Here is a 12,596-nt window from a genome sequence, read left to right on the forward strand (position 1 = left end):
GGGCGTGTGGGGTTTGGTGTGTAGCTGCCAGGGAACCGTGCGGGTGCCACACTCAGCGGGGCTGAAGGGACAAGGTGGCTGTTCCAGGCTGCTGGCACTGTGCACCATGGACGGCGTGAGCGGGGGACCCTGCTGCACCCCGATGAATGAGGGTGCAAGAGTGAGCACACCCAAATGCGTGTGTGTCTTTGTGAGCCCCAGGGAGTGCGGGACGAGGGGGGTTCGAGGCGTGTGTGCAGCACGGTGTGCCTGGGTGTGTGAGGTGTGGAACCGAGGGGGTGCACAGACACGAAGGGGTGCGCGCAGGCAGGTGTGAGATGTGTTCCATCGCATGAGGTGCGTGTGTGCTGTTGTTGAGAGCGTGTTGGTGTGCCTTCCCTCTGCTCCGAGAGGCCGGGATGTGCACCCAGGCACGGACGAGAAACAGGCGACGTGCGGGCATTGTCACACAAGTGCGGGGAGATACACAGGGTGCACACCGGAGTGAAAATACACGCGGGGGTGAAAATACACGCAGGTGTGGGGGTGCTCGTGTGCCCATGGGTCAGGGATGATGCAGACCCACGCACTCGGGCGGGGAACACGCTTGCCCACCCAGATGCAGGGGATGCAGACCCCCACACACAGGTGGAGACGCTCGAGTGTGAAGGGATGCGCAAAGCCCCGCTGGTGCGGGGAGCGCGGATTCCCCGTCAGTGCCCGGAGCTGCAGGTGCTCCCCCCAGCCCCCTCCGCCTCCCCGCCCACCCCTCCCCGTCCCGCCCCGCCCGCCCGGCGCCCCGAGGCTCTGCGGAGGGCGGCGGGCGGCCCGGGCGGGCGGAGGAAAAGGAAACGGCCCCGGTGCTCCCCGCCCGCCGCCGCCGCGCGTCGCCGCAACTGGGGCGCGGCGGGAGCAGAGCTCGGGCGCGGGGCGCTCGCACCGCTCCGCATCGCACGGACCTGCCGGCAGCCCCGGAGATGAGGAGAGTTTGCACGCTGCCCCTCTGGCTCTGGCTCGGCATTGTCTCGGAGGCAGGTGAGCTGCCGGGGCTGCGGGCTGCCCTGCCCGCTCTGATGCCCGTCCCGCACCTGCGGGCTCGCTGGGGACGGGGCCGCTCCGGCGGGACGGGACGGGACTCGGCGCCTCCGCCCGCGTGTACCCCGGACCGCGCAGGGACCCGCGGTGCCCGCCGCGGGGTCCCTCACCCAGCACGGGGATGTGCCGTGCCCTGGCGCTGCCCGTCCCGGGCTCCCCCATCCCCGGCTGGGACCGGCTCTCCCGGCGCTCCCCAATCCCCGGCTGGGACCAGCGCAGTCCCCCCCGGGGTGCCCCGTCTCAGACCGGCGCTGCCCGACCCATCCCCGGCCGGGACGCGCCGCGGTGCCCGCCCGGGTGTCCCCGACGGCGGTGGCAGCGTGCCCGCAGCGATGGAACGGGACGGGACGGGAGGACCGTGCTGCGGTCCCCGCGGGCTCGGGGGCCGCGGGGAGCCCACGCCGTGCTCGGGCCGCGAATGTGTCGCTGCGAGCGGGGAAGAACCCCACGGGACCCTCGCGGGAGGGATGTCGCTGCGCGCCCGGCTGGAGGCCAGTCCCGGCTCTGTTTATTTGTTTTTTACGCACAGAGTCATTAATTTGTGAGTGCCGGGGAGGAAGGCGCGAGGAGGCGGGGGTCCATGCCAGGCTGTCCAGCCTGCCTGTCCCAGCTCTGGTCCGCCTCGGAAGTCACCCGAGGCAGATCCCAGGGAAATGCTTTCCCTTCCCACAGCACTTCGGTGGCAAAAGGCTGTTGGGCAGAGAGTGCAGCACCACGGCAGCGATGGGGCTGCAATGCCCTTCCAGCAAGCAGAGCCTGTGAGAAGGGCAGAGCTGTGTGGGCACTGCCAGGGCAGTGGGGACACAACACCCCACCAGATACCCCCAGAGGAGCTCTTTCTTGGATGAGTAAAGCATTTATAGCCCAGATCAGAGCAAGACTGAAAGAAAGTTAGTAATGGTGGAAGCTTGCAATGTGGGGAAATGAATTTTGGAACCATAAATAGAATTTTCTGTAGCATCAGCTCAGTGACTGGCTATCACCAGTGGCTTTTGCTGCTATTGTTGAAGTGAGCTCACAGGAGAGCTGCAGGTGTGGCATGAACAGCGTCACCAGCAGTGTCATTGTCAACTTGCTCTGCCCAAAAAACTGCTGATGGCTTTGGTGTCATGGGGCCAAAGGACACAATGGGTGGCCAGAGCTCAGGGGATGCTCAAGGAGCCTGGGCAGAAAGAAACCTACTGCTGGTGACATTGCAGTGAGAGCAACTGTTCAAAGCTCTCTTGTTAGCAATTTGTAGAGCACGATGTAGCTGCTCCCGGGTTCTTTCATCTCCTGGAGGTGCAGGAGCAGTGTCTGGGAGGCTCTGGCCAGCGCAGCTGTGTGGCCTCGTCAGAACAGGGTGAGCAGAGCTTTGAAGCTCTCGGTGCTGCCTGATTAGTGCAGCGATGAAGGGCGATGTGGAGCTCAACTGGGGGATGGTACCATGGGGATTTGCCTCCCCTCCTTCCACTCTATCAATGAGGACAATTTGTCAGTGCGTAAAGGAAGCACAAATTTCCCATTAACCATAATCCCAATGGGGTGCAAATATTTGCTCCCCTTGGAAGGAGGGATGTGTGTGTGTGAGACTGTTCCACCTGTGAAGGATGAAATAATCATCTCAGGATCATGAAAGGTCTGGTCTGGCACCTGTGCCTGTTTAAATGGGCCAGCGTTAGAGGATGCTGTGTGTAAGAGCACAAAACTCTTACACATTGCAGCTCCGTGCTGCTCCCAGGATGGAGTGGAGCTGGGGAGCTGCCTGTGCAGGCAGTGAGATGGGGGAACAGCCCCAGCATTCCAGATCACCTTGGCCTCTCAGGGTAGCCCTTTGTGAATGGTGATGGGACCATGTGCTCCCTGAGCCACCATCTTCTGGACACAGAGCGGTGCTGAGCCCCCCACAGCCAAACAATCCCGTTGGGACACCGGCTTGCCGCTTCCAAGGGCATATGCCCCTAGTGTGAGGGAAGGGCCCGTGCTTGTGTAGGACCTGAGCCCGCTGCGCTGGCTGCCGCTGCCCGCTCCCCTCTCGGATCCCACAGGATTCCCGGCCGGGTGCTCGGACAGCCCCGCGCTGACCGTGCCAGCAGCAACAGTTGCCTGTGCAGCTGGGATTTGAAGCAGTTGCTTTATTGCGAGTAATAAACGTGGGCCGTTTCAGCAACACCCTTTCGCTCAACAGCCCTGACTGCGCGGCAACCCCACCAGGCTCAACCCAGAGCGACGAGCCAGGGCCTCCAAGGGGAGCGGCTCTTTGGAGGGGTGCAGCCTGTAGCCCCTGGGGGCTGCCAGGGAAGGGGCAGCCACGGCTTCTGTGCCCTGCTATCTGCTTTAGGATGATTTCAGATGAGTGAGCTGCAACTACCGCCCTGGGATTTGGCTTGGGCACACGAGCCCGCAGCTCACTGCCTGCACAAACACCCAGCAGGGCGTCACTGAGCTCCAGCTGACGTCTGGTCAGAGGGACACTCCCCCAGCAGCACAGTGTCCCCAGCCAGGGCAGACAGGGTGGACGGGGCTTCCTCCAGTGTATCCCGTTCCACTCTGCTGCCTGTCTCCCGTGGGCTTGCTCCACGCAGGATCACTGTCCCCAGGGTTTCTCTTGGCCCTGCCTCGCTGCGGTGTTTTCCGGGGCAGGCGTGGGAAGGGCAGGTGCTCCCAGCCAGCCAGGAGGGAACAGGCTGTTCCCAGCATCCCGAGGCAGTTCCTGGAGAAAGAAGGGGAGAGCGGGATCCCACGGGAACGGCAGCAGGAGGGAGGGGACCGTGACCTGGGAGCAGTTTCTCCAAAGCCACAGGGGACATCCACCACGCTCAGGAGGTTGCCTTGCAGAGCAGGAGGGGGCTCTCCGGGGTCCCCAGGTGTGTCCAGGTCTCAGCAGCTCTGGGGAGCAAGGTGAGCCTTGGAGATAGCACCTATCTCACCTGCCTTCCCCTGAGCCACTCCAGCTGGCACAGCAGAGATGACTTTGCATTCTGCCTGCTGGACTGGAACAGCCCCAGAACAATGGGTGGCACTTCTCACTCCCAGTTTGGGGGGGGCTGTGCATTCAAACCAGGTGGGGGGAAACCGCAATTAATGGGGGGTGATGGGGAGCTCCTGCAAATGCAAGGAGAAGCAGAAGGCCCTGCGATGGCAGGATCCAGTGCCCACGGAAGGTGGGGAGCCAGCGGTGCTGGTGGTTTCCGTGTGAGCAATGACTAAAGCCGCAGGGCTCTTCCGCTGGGAACGGCAGGCTGGGGCATTGTGACTGAGGGCTGCAAAATCACGGCTCGCCTGGAGAAGGCAGTTCCTGGTGGATTCCCGTGTTGGGAGCATGATGTGAGGCTGGTGGCTTGTTGCACGCTGCTGAGAGCAGCGGAGCTCATCTTCACAGGGCCTTGTGAGTGTGAGATGTTCGCCTGGGTCCACGGGCAGTGGTGCATGGAAAAGTATACGGGTTTGCAAGGAGGAAATCCAGGGGTGGTTAGCTCAAGCTGAAAGCCCCCCTTTCCCACCTTGGACTGTGAGCCACATGTGCCCAGTGCTGTGTTTTGCCTTGACCTACCTCAGCTTCCCCTGCAGCTCCTGCAAATCGCCAGCTGGGCAAGGGGCAGCAACCAGGTACGTGTCCCACTCCTGCTGGGTGCTGTGGGGGGATCGTGACCTCCTGGTGCATGCCACGGTTTTCCGGGGAGACCAGAGCTGAGCCTTGCCCTGGGCCAGTGCTTTTGTCCTTCATTAGGAAAAGAAATACTGCTGCAGCTGCACTGGCATCTAGTGACTGGTTAAATGAATTCCAGGGGTTTTATTGCCTCTGGCTATCCCAGACCTTTGTTTCTCGTTTCACGTTGTTAAAAGAGGGGGTTAGCCAGGTCCCAGGGGGGCTTTTTCTCTTTGGTCAGAATAGTTCTGAGGTTTTCGGCACAGCATTATGGCCCATCTGCGGTGCCTCATTGTTAAGGCAGAATAGTGGAAGCGGAGGTGGCCTGTGGTCAAGTCGGCGAGGAGGCACAAGCCCTGAGCCCAGCGTGGCCGCTCCTTTTGTCGAGCAAATCGCTCCATCTCTAGGTGCAAGTTCAGCAGAAGGAGGGTGAAAAACCTGGCCCTGCAGCAGCCGGTGCTGAAACTCCCACTAAGTTTTATAAGCTGAGGATATTAAGTGGGGAGTCTTGGAGTCTCTCCTGGAGTCGTTTCCCTGCTGAGGTAGCAAAAACAGTTTTTAGCCAGTGACTTGTGTTTCACCTTACAACTTCTCCCACGAGTGAATTGTTTTTCTTGCTGTGTTTCTGCCCCTCCTTCCAGGGCAAGGATCCCTCATGCAGCCTTTGCAGCCAAACCTGGAGGTGCCATGGGACGGACGTCATGTGCTAATGAGGGAGGATCGGTTTAGGGGGTCAGGAAAACTCACTGGGCAAACAGGGAGGACAGGGTGATGGGGGAAGGCAAACTTAAGTGCTGTGGTCTCCTGTATCTGAGCACATAATAACCTGGCAGCTGCTGCTCCCCTGCTTGGGCTCTATGCAGTGAAAGGCAGCAAAGACCCCAGGGCTGTTCACAGGAAGGACCATGAGAAAGGGGCAAGTGGATTGCAGATTGTCCTGGTCCCTGTCCCTGATGGGCAGAGCCCCGGAGTGAGCAGAGAGAAAAGGGAGATGAAATTTTACCTGTCTGCAGCAGCCAGCCCAGGGTGAGTTACAACTCCTGCCAGAGCCTGGGAGACCCCAGTTCTGTTTCAGAGGAATTAGTGAAAGAATAAGCTCAACTCTGCTCCTGGTGGAGGTGCATGCAAAGAGGGAAGTGATGGAGCAGCTCGCTGATGGTTTTGGGACATGTTGTCTCTATGTGAGCTGTAGCTGCCCACCCATGTGCAGGTGTGGAGGGGTTAAGCTTTCTCCTGGCTCCAGCTGTCTGGGAAAATGCCAGCCAGTGCACCAAGTCTGCCCACCTTCATCTGCGGTGCCAGCAACAGTGACACAGCGCCCAGGCTCTGTCCCACCATGGCCACACCACCCTGCCTGGTGAGACCACCTGCTCAGCAGGCTCCAGGGGCCAGGGCACCCCCCAGAGAAGGGTTAAACCAAGAGGAGCAGTGCCAATGCCAGGCTGGGTGTCCAGGTTCTCCCTTGGCGGAGGTCAGTGGTGGTTCATGGGAAAGGAAAAATTGGCAGCTGGGCCGGATGTCCCTGCATTTCCCCTCTTCCTGCAGCCGCCTGAACGATGTTCCTTATTTAGCTTTCCTGACGGACAGGAGGAATCTGATGGCGGAAACTGTCACTGCCTGATAACAGTTCAGGGACCCCTTTATGATGGGCGGCACGGCAGGGAACGGGGCAGCGCTGCCCTGGCTGGGAGGGGACAGCCAGGGCTGCCCTTTGCTCCGGCTTCTCGGGGACGGCCAGGCAGGGCGGGAAGGGCACTCACAGCCTTTCCTTTTACGCTGCTCTGTGTACAAACCGCCTCGGTGCTACTTAAAAGACTCTCAAGGCCAAGAAGTGATGGGGTGTGTCTATACATCTGTCACGTTGGATTTTTTTCCCCTTCTTTCTGGTTGAGACATCTGAGCTGGTGGAAAGAGCCATGGATGGGCAGAGGGGAGTCATGGAGCAAAACCTGAGACCAGGTGAGGCTTTGTACTCACTGGCAATGAGGATGTGAAGGGCAGCCAGGGATGCTCCAGCAGGGGCTGGAAGTGATGACCTGTGCTACAAGCAGAGCACACGCATCAGTACTGGGAGCAGATCCCATATAAGAGTGCACTGCCCAAGCAGATGGACACAGCAAAGGAATTGTTCCTCCATGTTTTATCGTCCACATTTTTCTCTCCATGGAAGATGGCATCTTCTTAGTGTCTGAGCCATTCTCTTTTATGTGCCCATGGTGACCAGCCTCAAAACCACAGAAAGTCCTGAAACACAGCTTGTATGTCAGTGTATCCATTGATTTTTGCCTTGCATCTGTGGAGGCCACCAGGCTGCTGCCATACCAGTTTCCATGGCAATTAATGTACTTTAAAAGGGCAGAATGTACAGCAAGACTGTATTTACTCAAGAGCAAGCCCTAAGCAAAGCAGCCCTTGCCACTGGCCAGGGCATTGTACTCTCAGTCTGTGGAATGGCCAGGTTGGCACCGCTGTGTTTTGCATTGGGATGCGGGACGTGGTGGCTGCTTCAGCCAGGCTGGATGGCACAGGGCTCCCACAGACCTGTGCAAAGGCTGTGCCGCAGACTTGCACCTTGAGAGCACCATTCCTCTGCTGCTCCGAGTTCTGTGCTCCCTAGGGTGGTTAGAGCTGCACACTCCAAAGTGTGCCTCTCTTTCAGTCCTAGCTGAGGAATGTTAAAAATCTCACTGCGAGATGCAAAATCTCAGCAGGAGCTCACAGGGGTTGTGTCAGTTCTCTCTGAGCCATCCACTGTCTGACCCAGTCACCCACATGGAGCATCCATTAGATCATCAAACCATGGTGGTACCTCAGGACTAAATGCTGCTTCTCACTTCAGCTGAGTTCAAATCCCTTTTGTGTTTGCTTTCTGTCACCAAGCAGCACAGGCAGGGAACCTGGTGCAAAGGGAGTTGCTCTGTGTGTCCGTGCGTGTTCCTGTGCTGCTCTCTCTGTGTCACACGTGTGTGCAAGGCTGGTGGACACGGGAAGGAAGCAGGAGCTCCTGCTCCAAAACCCCGTTTGGAGTACACATTTCAGATGATCGTGCTGAGGATGAGGTACCCTTGGGGAATGACGGGGATTTGTATCCTCATGGCTATTTTGAGGCAGAAAAAGCAGGAAAATTCATTTTGCAAGTTATTTGTTTAAAGTTATATGTGTTTCTTATGGTGTCATTTTCTAGCGTGTGTCATTGCAGTGAGATGAGTTAACTTCCTGCTGTACTTTCCTGGGCAGGAGTCATTTCACCCATTCCCTTGCATAAAAGTTTGGTGTAGAGCCCAAGGCATTTGCTCTATGCTCAGCAGGGGGGAGAAAGCCTTTTTTGGAGATGCTCCAACCTGTCCTCAAGGAGGCGTTGAAGGAATTGATGGAGGCGTTGAAGGAGGTGATGGCTGAGCCAGCTCCCAGCCTGCATGGTGTCTGCATGCATCCATGCTCCCAAGACCGGCTCTCTGCCTCAGCCAGGTTGTATTTAACTCCACAATTTCCCCCTCTTCTTCACTGGCCACCCCAGCTCCCTCCACCTCAGCAGCTCGCAGCTGCATGAGGGCGCTGGCATAGTCTGGCTGAGGGCAAAATGAAAGAGCAACATCAAAACAACTGATGGCTCCAGCCTCAGGAGAGGAGTCCAGGAGGAGGCTGGGAGGCAGTGGGATCATGTGGAGTGAGCAGTAGACAAAGGAAGGAAGTTTTTATTACTGGGCCAAATCCTGAACTCCTTCAGTTGTATTGAGGCCAATGTTTCAGTGACTTCAGTGGGGCTTGGTCTGAGTAAAGAGAGAAGGAAGAGCTTCAGAATCTGGCCCCTGAGTAATTGTGTCACATGGGAAGTTCATAAAGAATTTGCAAGCTCACGGTGGCTTTGCTGAGCAGCTGGTGGTAGCCAGTGAGCAGCGCCCCTGGCACCCAGGCCTCCCCCTGGGTCACTGTCCCCTTCCTCTCTGGGTCCTTCCCCATCCTGCAGTGGGTTCTCCATTCCAGCTACTGGCAGGGCAAGCTGGGGCTTGGCAGACCTTGCAGGGCACAGCGAGGTGCCCTGAGCTGGGCAGTGGCCCCACAGGTTTATGAAGGTCTGTCTGCACCTTCACAAGACTCAGGAGACCCATGGAGGGTTTTGGGATCCTCCATCATCCGAGTTACAGAGGCACTTGAGCTCTCCATGTAGCAGGGAAATCTGTAAAAGGTTTGCTGGTTTTATTTATTCCACAAAAAAGCCACAGGGCTGTGTAGCAGAGCCTGGAAATTCCTCCACTAATTTCCCAAACTGATTGAGACCATTTATGTGTCTGCATACATGTATATGCTGACAGTGAGGTTCAGCTCCAGACTTAGCTCTCCATCCATAACTTGTTTTCCCCATTTCTGAAGTACTGGTGTCCACTGAGATGGATGTTAGATGTGGTGACCTAAAAAAATAAATACCAACATAAGTACGGGTCAGGCAACTAGTTTCCATGAATGACAGTAAATCTTGACATTTACTGAGGCAGAAAGGTTGGGCACGACTGGTGGTTTACACTCAGATTTGGAAACTGCCGGCTCAGAGTGATGGCAGCAAGCGAAATCACAGCCAGCAGAGGTGACGGCATCCAGCGCCCGCAGAAATCCATCACTCACACCCTGCATCGCCCCAGCCCCAGCAGAGTCCCCAGAGGGGCATAAGTGGGGCTGGGTGGCCATCAATCCCTTCCCCACACTGCGGCCCCTGGCCCTCGGGAGGCAAAGGGCAGAGGTTTAACAGCACGTCCCAGCGCGTGGCAGCCAGCTGCAGAGTGGGATGCTCCCGTGGGAGATGCACACATCCACACCAAGGAGATCACTCGCCCCTGGGCAAGCAGTGCGCGGTCCTTGTGCTGGGACGTAGCACGGGTGAAGAGGCTGCCTTGCCTCCAAGAGGAGTTACCTGGCGATGCCTTGTGAAGCAGTTTAGTTAACAGAGTGTGCATCTGGGCCTGATGCCTCCTCACAGGGTTTGTTGGCTGTTGCCAAACTGTCAGACTTGGCAGATCCTGGGCAGTAAGGGCTGGCTCTGGCAGTACCGCTGATGCTGGGATGGGATCAGGGCATATCCTGCTCTTTCATCTCCTCTCCGTGCTGTGACATCCCAGCGTGCGAGGGAAGGGCAGTTGCAGCACATCCTGTAGTGCCCCGTTCTGGGCAGGCAGGCTCAGCCCCAGGATGTGTCCCCCTGGGTGACAGTGTTGAAGTGGCATTTTCCTCACCATGTTTGCTTACTCCTGTGCTACAAGGACTGACAGAGTCACCACTGTTAGTGCTGCACTGGGCGTAGCGTGGCATCCACAGTTTAAACTTGAGGATGGAGTTTGATGTTCCTCGAAGCCCCTTTGTTGGGTATTGTTGGGAAGCAGGAACCTTTCCAATGATGTCAGTCACACCAGGATTGCGTCCAGCCCAAGATGCAATCCCTGCTGCCAAGGTGCCTGCGTTGCCCAGTGTTGCCCCTTGACAACGTTCAGCATTTCACAATATTTATGGCTGTTCCTCACCCTTGGCTGCTTAGACAAATAAAGCTTGATGCAGCCTGAGGCAGTTAATCCCTGCCTCTCCAGCCTCCCCTCAATAACAAGGAGTGGGTGGCATTTGAAAGAATGCACTGGGGGAGAGGGGGAGTGCCGGGATCTATTTTTTATACGGAGGGGGAAATCCAAGCCTGCCTTCATTGAAGATAAGCGACGTGGCTGGGCTGAGCTCTGGTGCAGAGGTTTTAGTGGTGATAGAAGGCAGGAGACTCCGCACAGCGTTGGCCCCATGGTAACCTTTGCCAAAAGAAAAACACTTCTTAATACAATAGTGATTAAAAAAAAAAATTAAAAAAAAAAAAAGAAAAATAAACAGGACCCCACATGAACTTAGGAAACCTGTTCTGGCATAAAGAGAGATGTGTATGATGAAATGAACCTGAATGGCACTTGGAAGGACTCTGGCCTCCAGACACATTTTTCTGGGAGTGGGGAAGGGCCCGTGTCTGTCCTGGCCCCTTTGGTCCAGTATGGTGCCAAAACACCCCTATTCCCAAACGGCTTCTCCCACATTTGTGGACCAAGCCGATGTGTCTTTCCTTCATCCATACCCTGAATTCCCGGGGGGCTGCAGAGGCCATCACAGCCTTGCCCCAGGGCTCTGAGCATCAAGTACCTCATGGTGACCAAACAGGGAGAGCCGAGGAAGTGGCGTGTTGTTTCTTTAGCACCGTTTCCCTGTTGGTACTTGTGCTCCTTGGCTGGAAGTCATTAGCATGTGTAAACGCTTCCTTCCCATCTTGTCCGCTTGCGTGCTCTTCCCACTGCGCTTCGAGGCAAGGGAAGCACCTTGGAGCAGGAAAACAACAGTCAGCCTCTGCGCACTAACAGAGAGTAACTGCGTGTTTATGGAACTTGGTCACCCTGTGGTAAGCTATTTTTAAAAAGCAGAAGGAGGAGGTTTAGCTTATTGGCCTTCAAATAGCACTAGGGTCCTACACCACCATTTAGGCTGGGCGTTCCATTGTAGGCATTGTGCTGTGATATACAAAGTGTGACATTTCCAACTCAGCCTTTCTTGGAAGGGAATTAAATTAGTTTCATAGCTGCACGAGGGGTGTTACGTGGAGGTGGAGAGAGCAATCTGTGCAGATGTTAAACAGCCAGCTAATCTCAAGTGACGTGAATGCCCCAATACACTTTGGCTCTCAGAGATGATGATTATTATCTCCTGCCGCAGCGGGTCCTGGCGTGTGGTCACAGCTCTGTGCCAAGAGAAACTGAGAGCGTGTGCATCTGTAACTTGCCATCAATGCCCTGCACAGCCCCACAGGGCCAGACTTCTTTTCACTGCCCCGCATCTCTGCATCTTCAAGTCTCTTTGCCCAGCAGGGAGCAGGTGGGATCACTGAGCCAGGGCTGAGGTGCAGCCCGGCAAGGTCCTGTGTGAGGGGAGAGCTTTGCTGAGCTCTTTAGAGCCCATCCCTCCTGAGGATTCAGCAGAGAACAGAGTAAGATTCCATTAACCACATCAGGGAAGGCTCTGGGTTTGGGCAGCTCTGGCTGCTTTCAGGAATGGCAGAAAGCCAAACTGAGCTGCGCAGAGGAGGGTTGACATTTCTTATCTCCTACGTGCTGTAGGTGCATTTACCTCAGGGATCCCATCTCCCGTCCTGCTCGCACCGAAGGCTCTTAGATCTGCAGCGAGCGCTCAGAACTCCTCCGTCAGCCCTCGCTGCTTGTGTCTGACCTCGTACCTGAGCCTTCCTTCCTCTGCCGCTACCTCTGATGACTAATTCTCCTTTGAAGAGTCTGTGCCTGTGATCTTCCTGGCTCCCCCCTCGTGCCCACCCCACCCAGGGTCGTGCCAGTGCTCTCGTGTGCACGTGCAGGTGTGCACGGAGAGCCTGCGCAGGGAGGAAGGCTCGTGCTCCCCAGGCACCAGCTCTCTCTATGCCCCTAATCACTCTTCCCCTTTGCTGTATTATTATTATTTTTAAATTATACTCAGTGCTTGAAGCCCCCTCTTTGATAATCAGGACATTTAAATTCCTCCTGCATTTCGCTTGTGCTTCCTACTTTCTGCACCCATCCTCATCTAATGTAGCTTTTTCATGTTGCATTGACTCTGGGCTAAATTATTTTCCTGTTTCCTGTGTACCTCTAACTAGAAGGAATGAGGATTCCTCCTTTCTTGCACCAGTATACATTTTTCCAAGCTAGAGCAGCCTAGTTTCTGCTGCCCTACCCTCTGTGGCTCAGGCAGGGATGGAGGTACGTGGAAGCTGTATGACAGCCTTCCAGGGAGCCTAGAGCAGATTTGGAGCTGAATGCAGGTTTTCCAAGGCCAAGATAATCATCTAATTGCAAAACTATTTTTTCCCCACTTACCCTGTTTATCAATCAGCTTC

General features: G+C 56.4%; 1 protein-coding gene across 4 annotated transcripts in view; it reads left to right on the plus strand.

Annotated features, from left to right (window-relative positions):
• The first annotated feature begins 853 nt into the window (after window positions 1-853).
• Window positions 854-12,596, plus strand: part of FLT4 (fms related receptor tyrosine kinase 4) — a 63,223-nt gene continuing 51,480 nt past the window's right edge. For 3 of the 4 annotated variants that reach the window (XM_040078279.2, XM_040078280.2, XM_058422488.1), the window contains exon 1: window positions 884-1,014. In XM_040078279.2, the coding sequence (XP_039934213.1) occupies window positions 957-1,014 (58 nt within the window). In that variant the 5' untranslated portion in view covers window positions 884-956. Of the gene's footprint in view, window positions 1,015-12,596 lie in introns of all 4 variants that reach the window. The other variant, XM_040078281.2, reaches the window with a different exon arrangement.

This window comes from Hirundo rustica, chromosome 14, assembly GCF_015227805.2.
Source record: "Hirundo rustica isolate bHirRus1 chromosome 14, bHirRus1.pri.v3, whole genome shotgun sequence".
NCBI classification, from domain to species: Eukaryota; Metazoa; Chordata; class Aves; order Passeriformes; family Hirundinidae; genus Hirundo; species Hirundo rustica.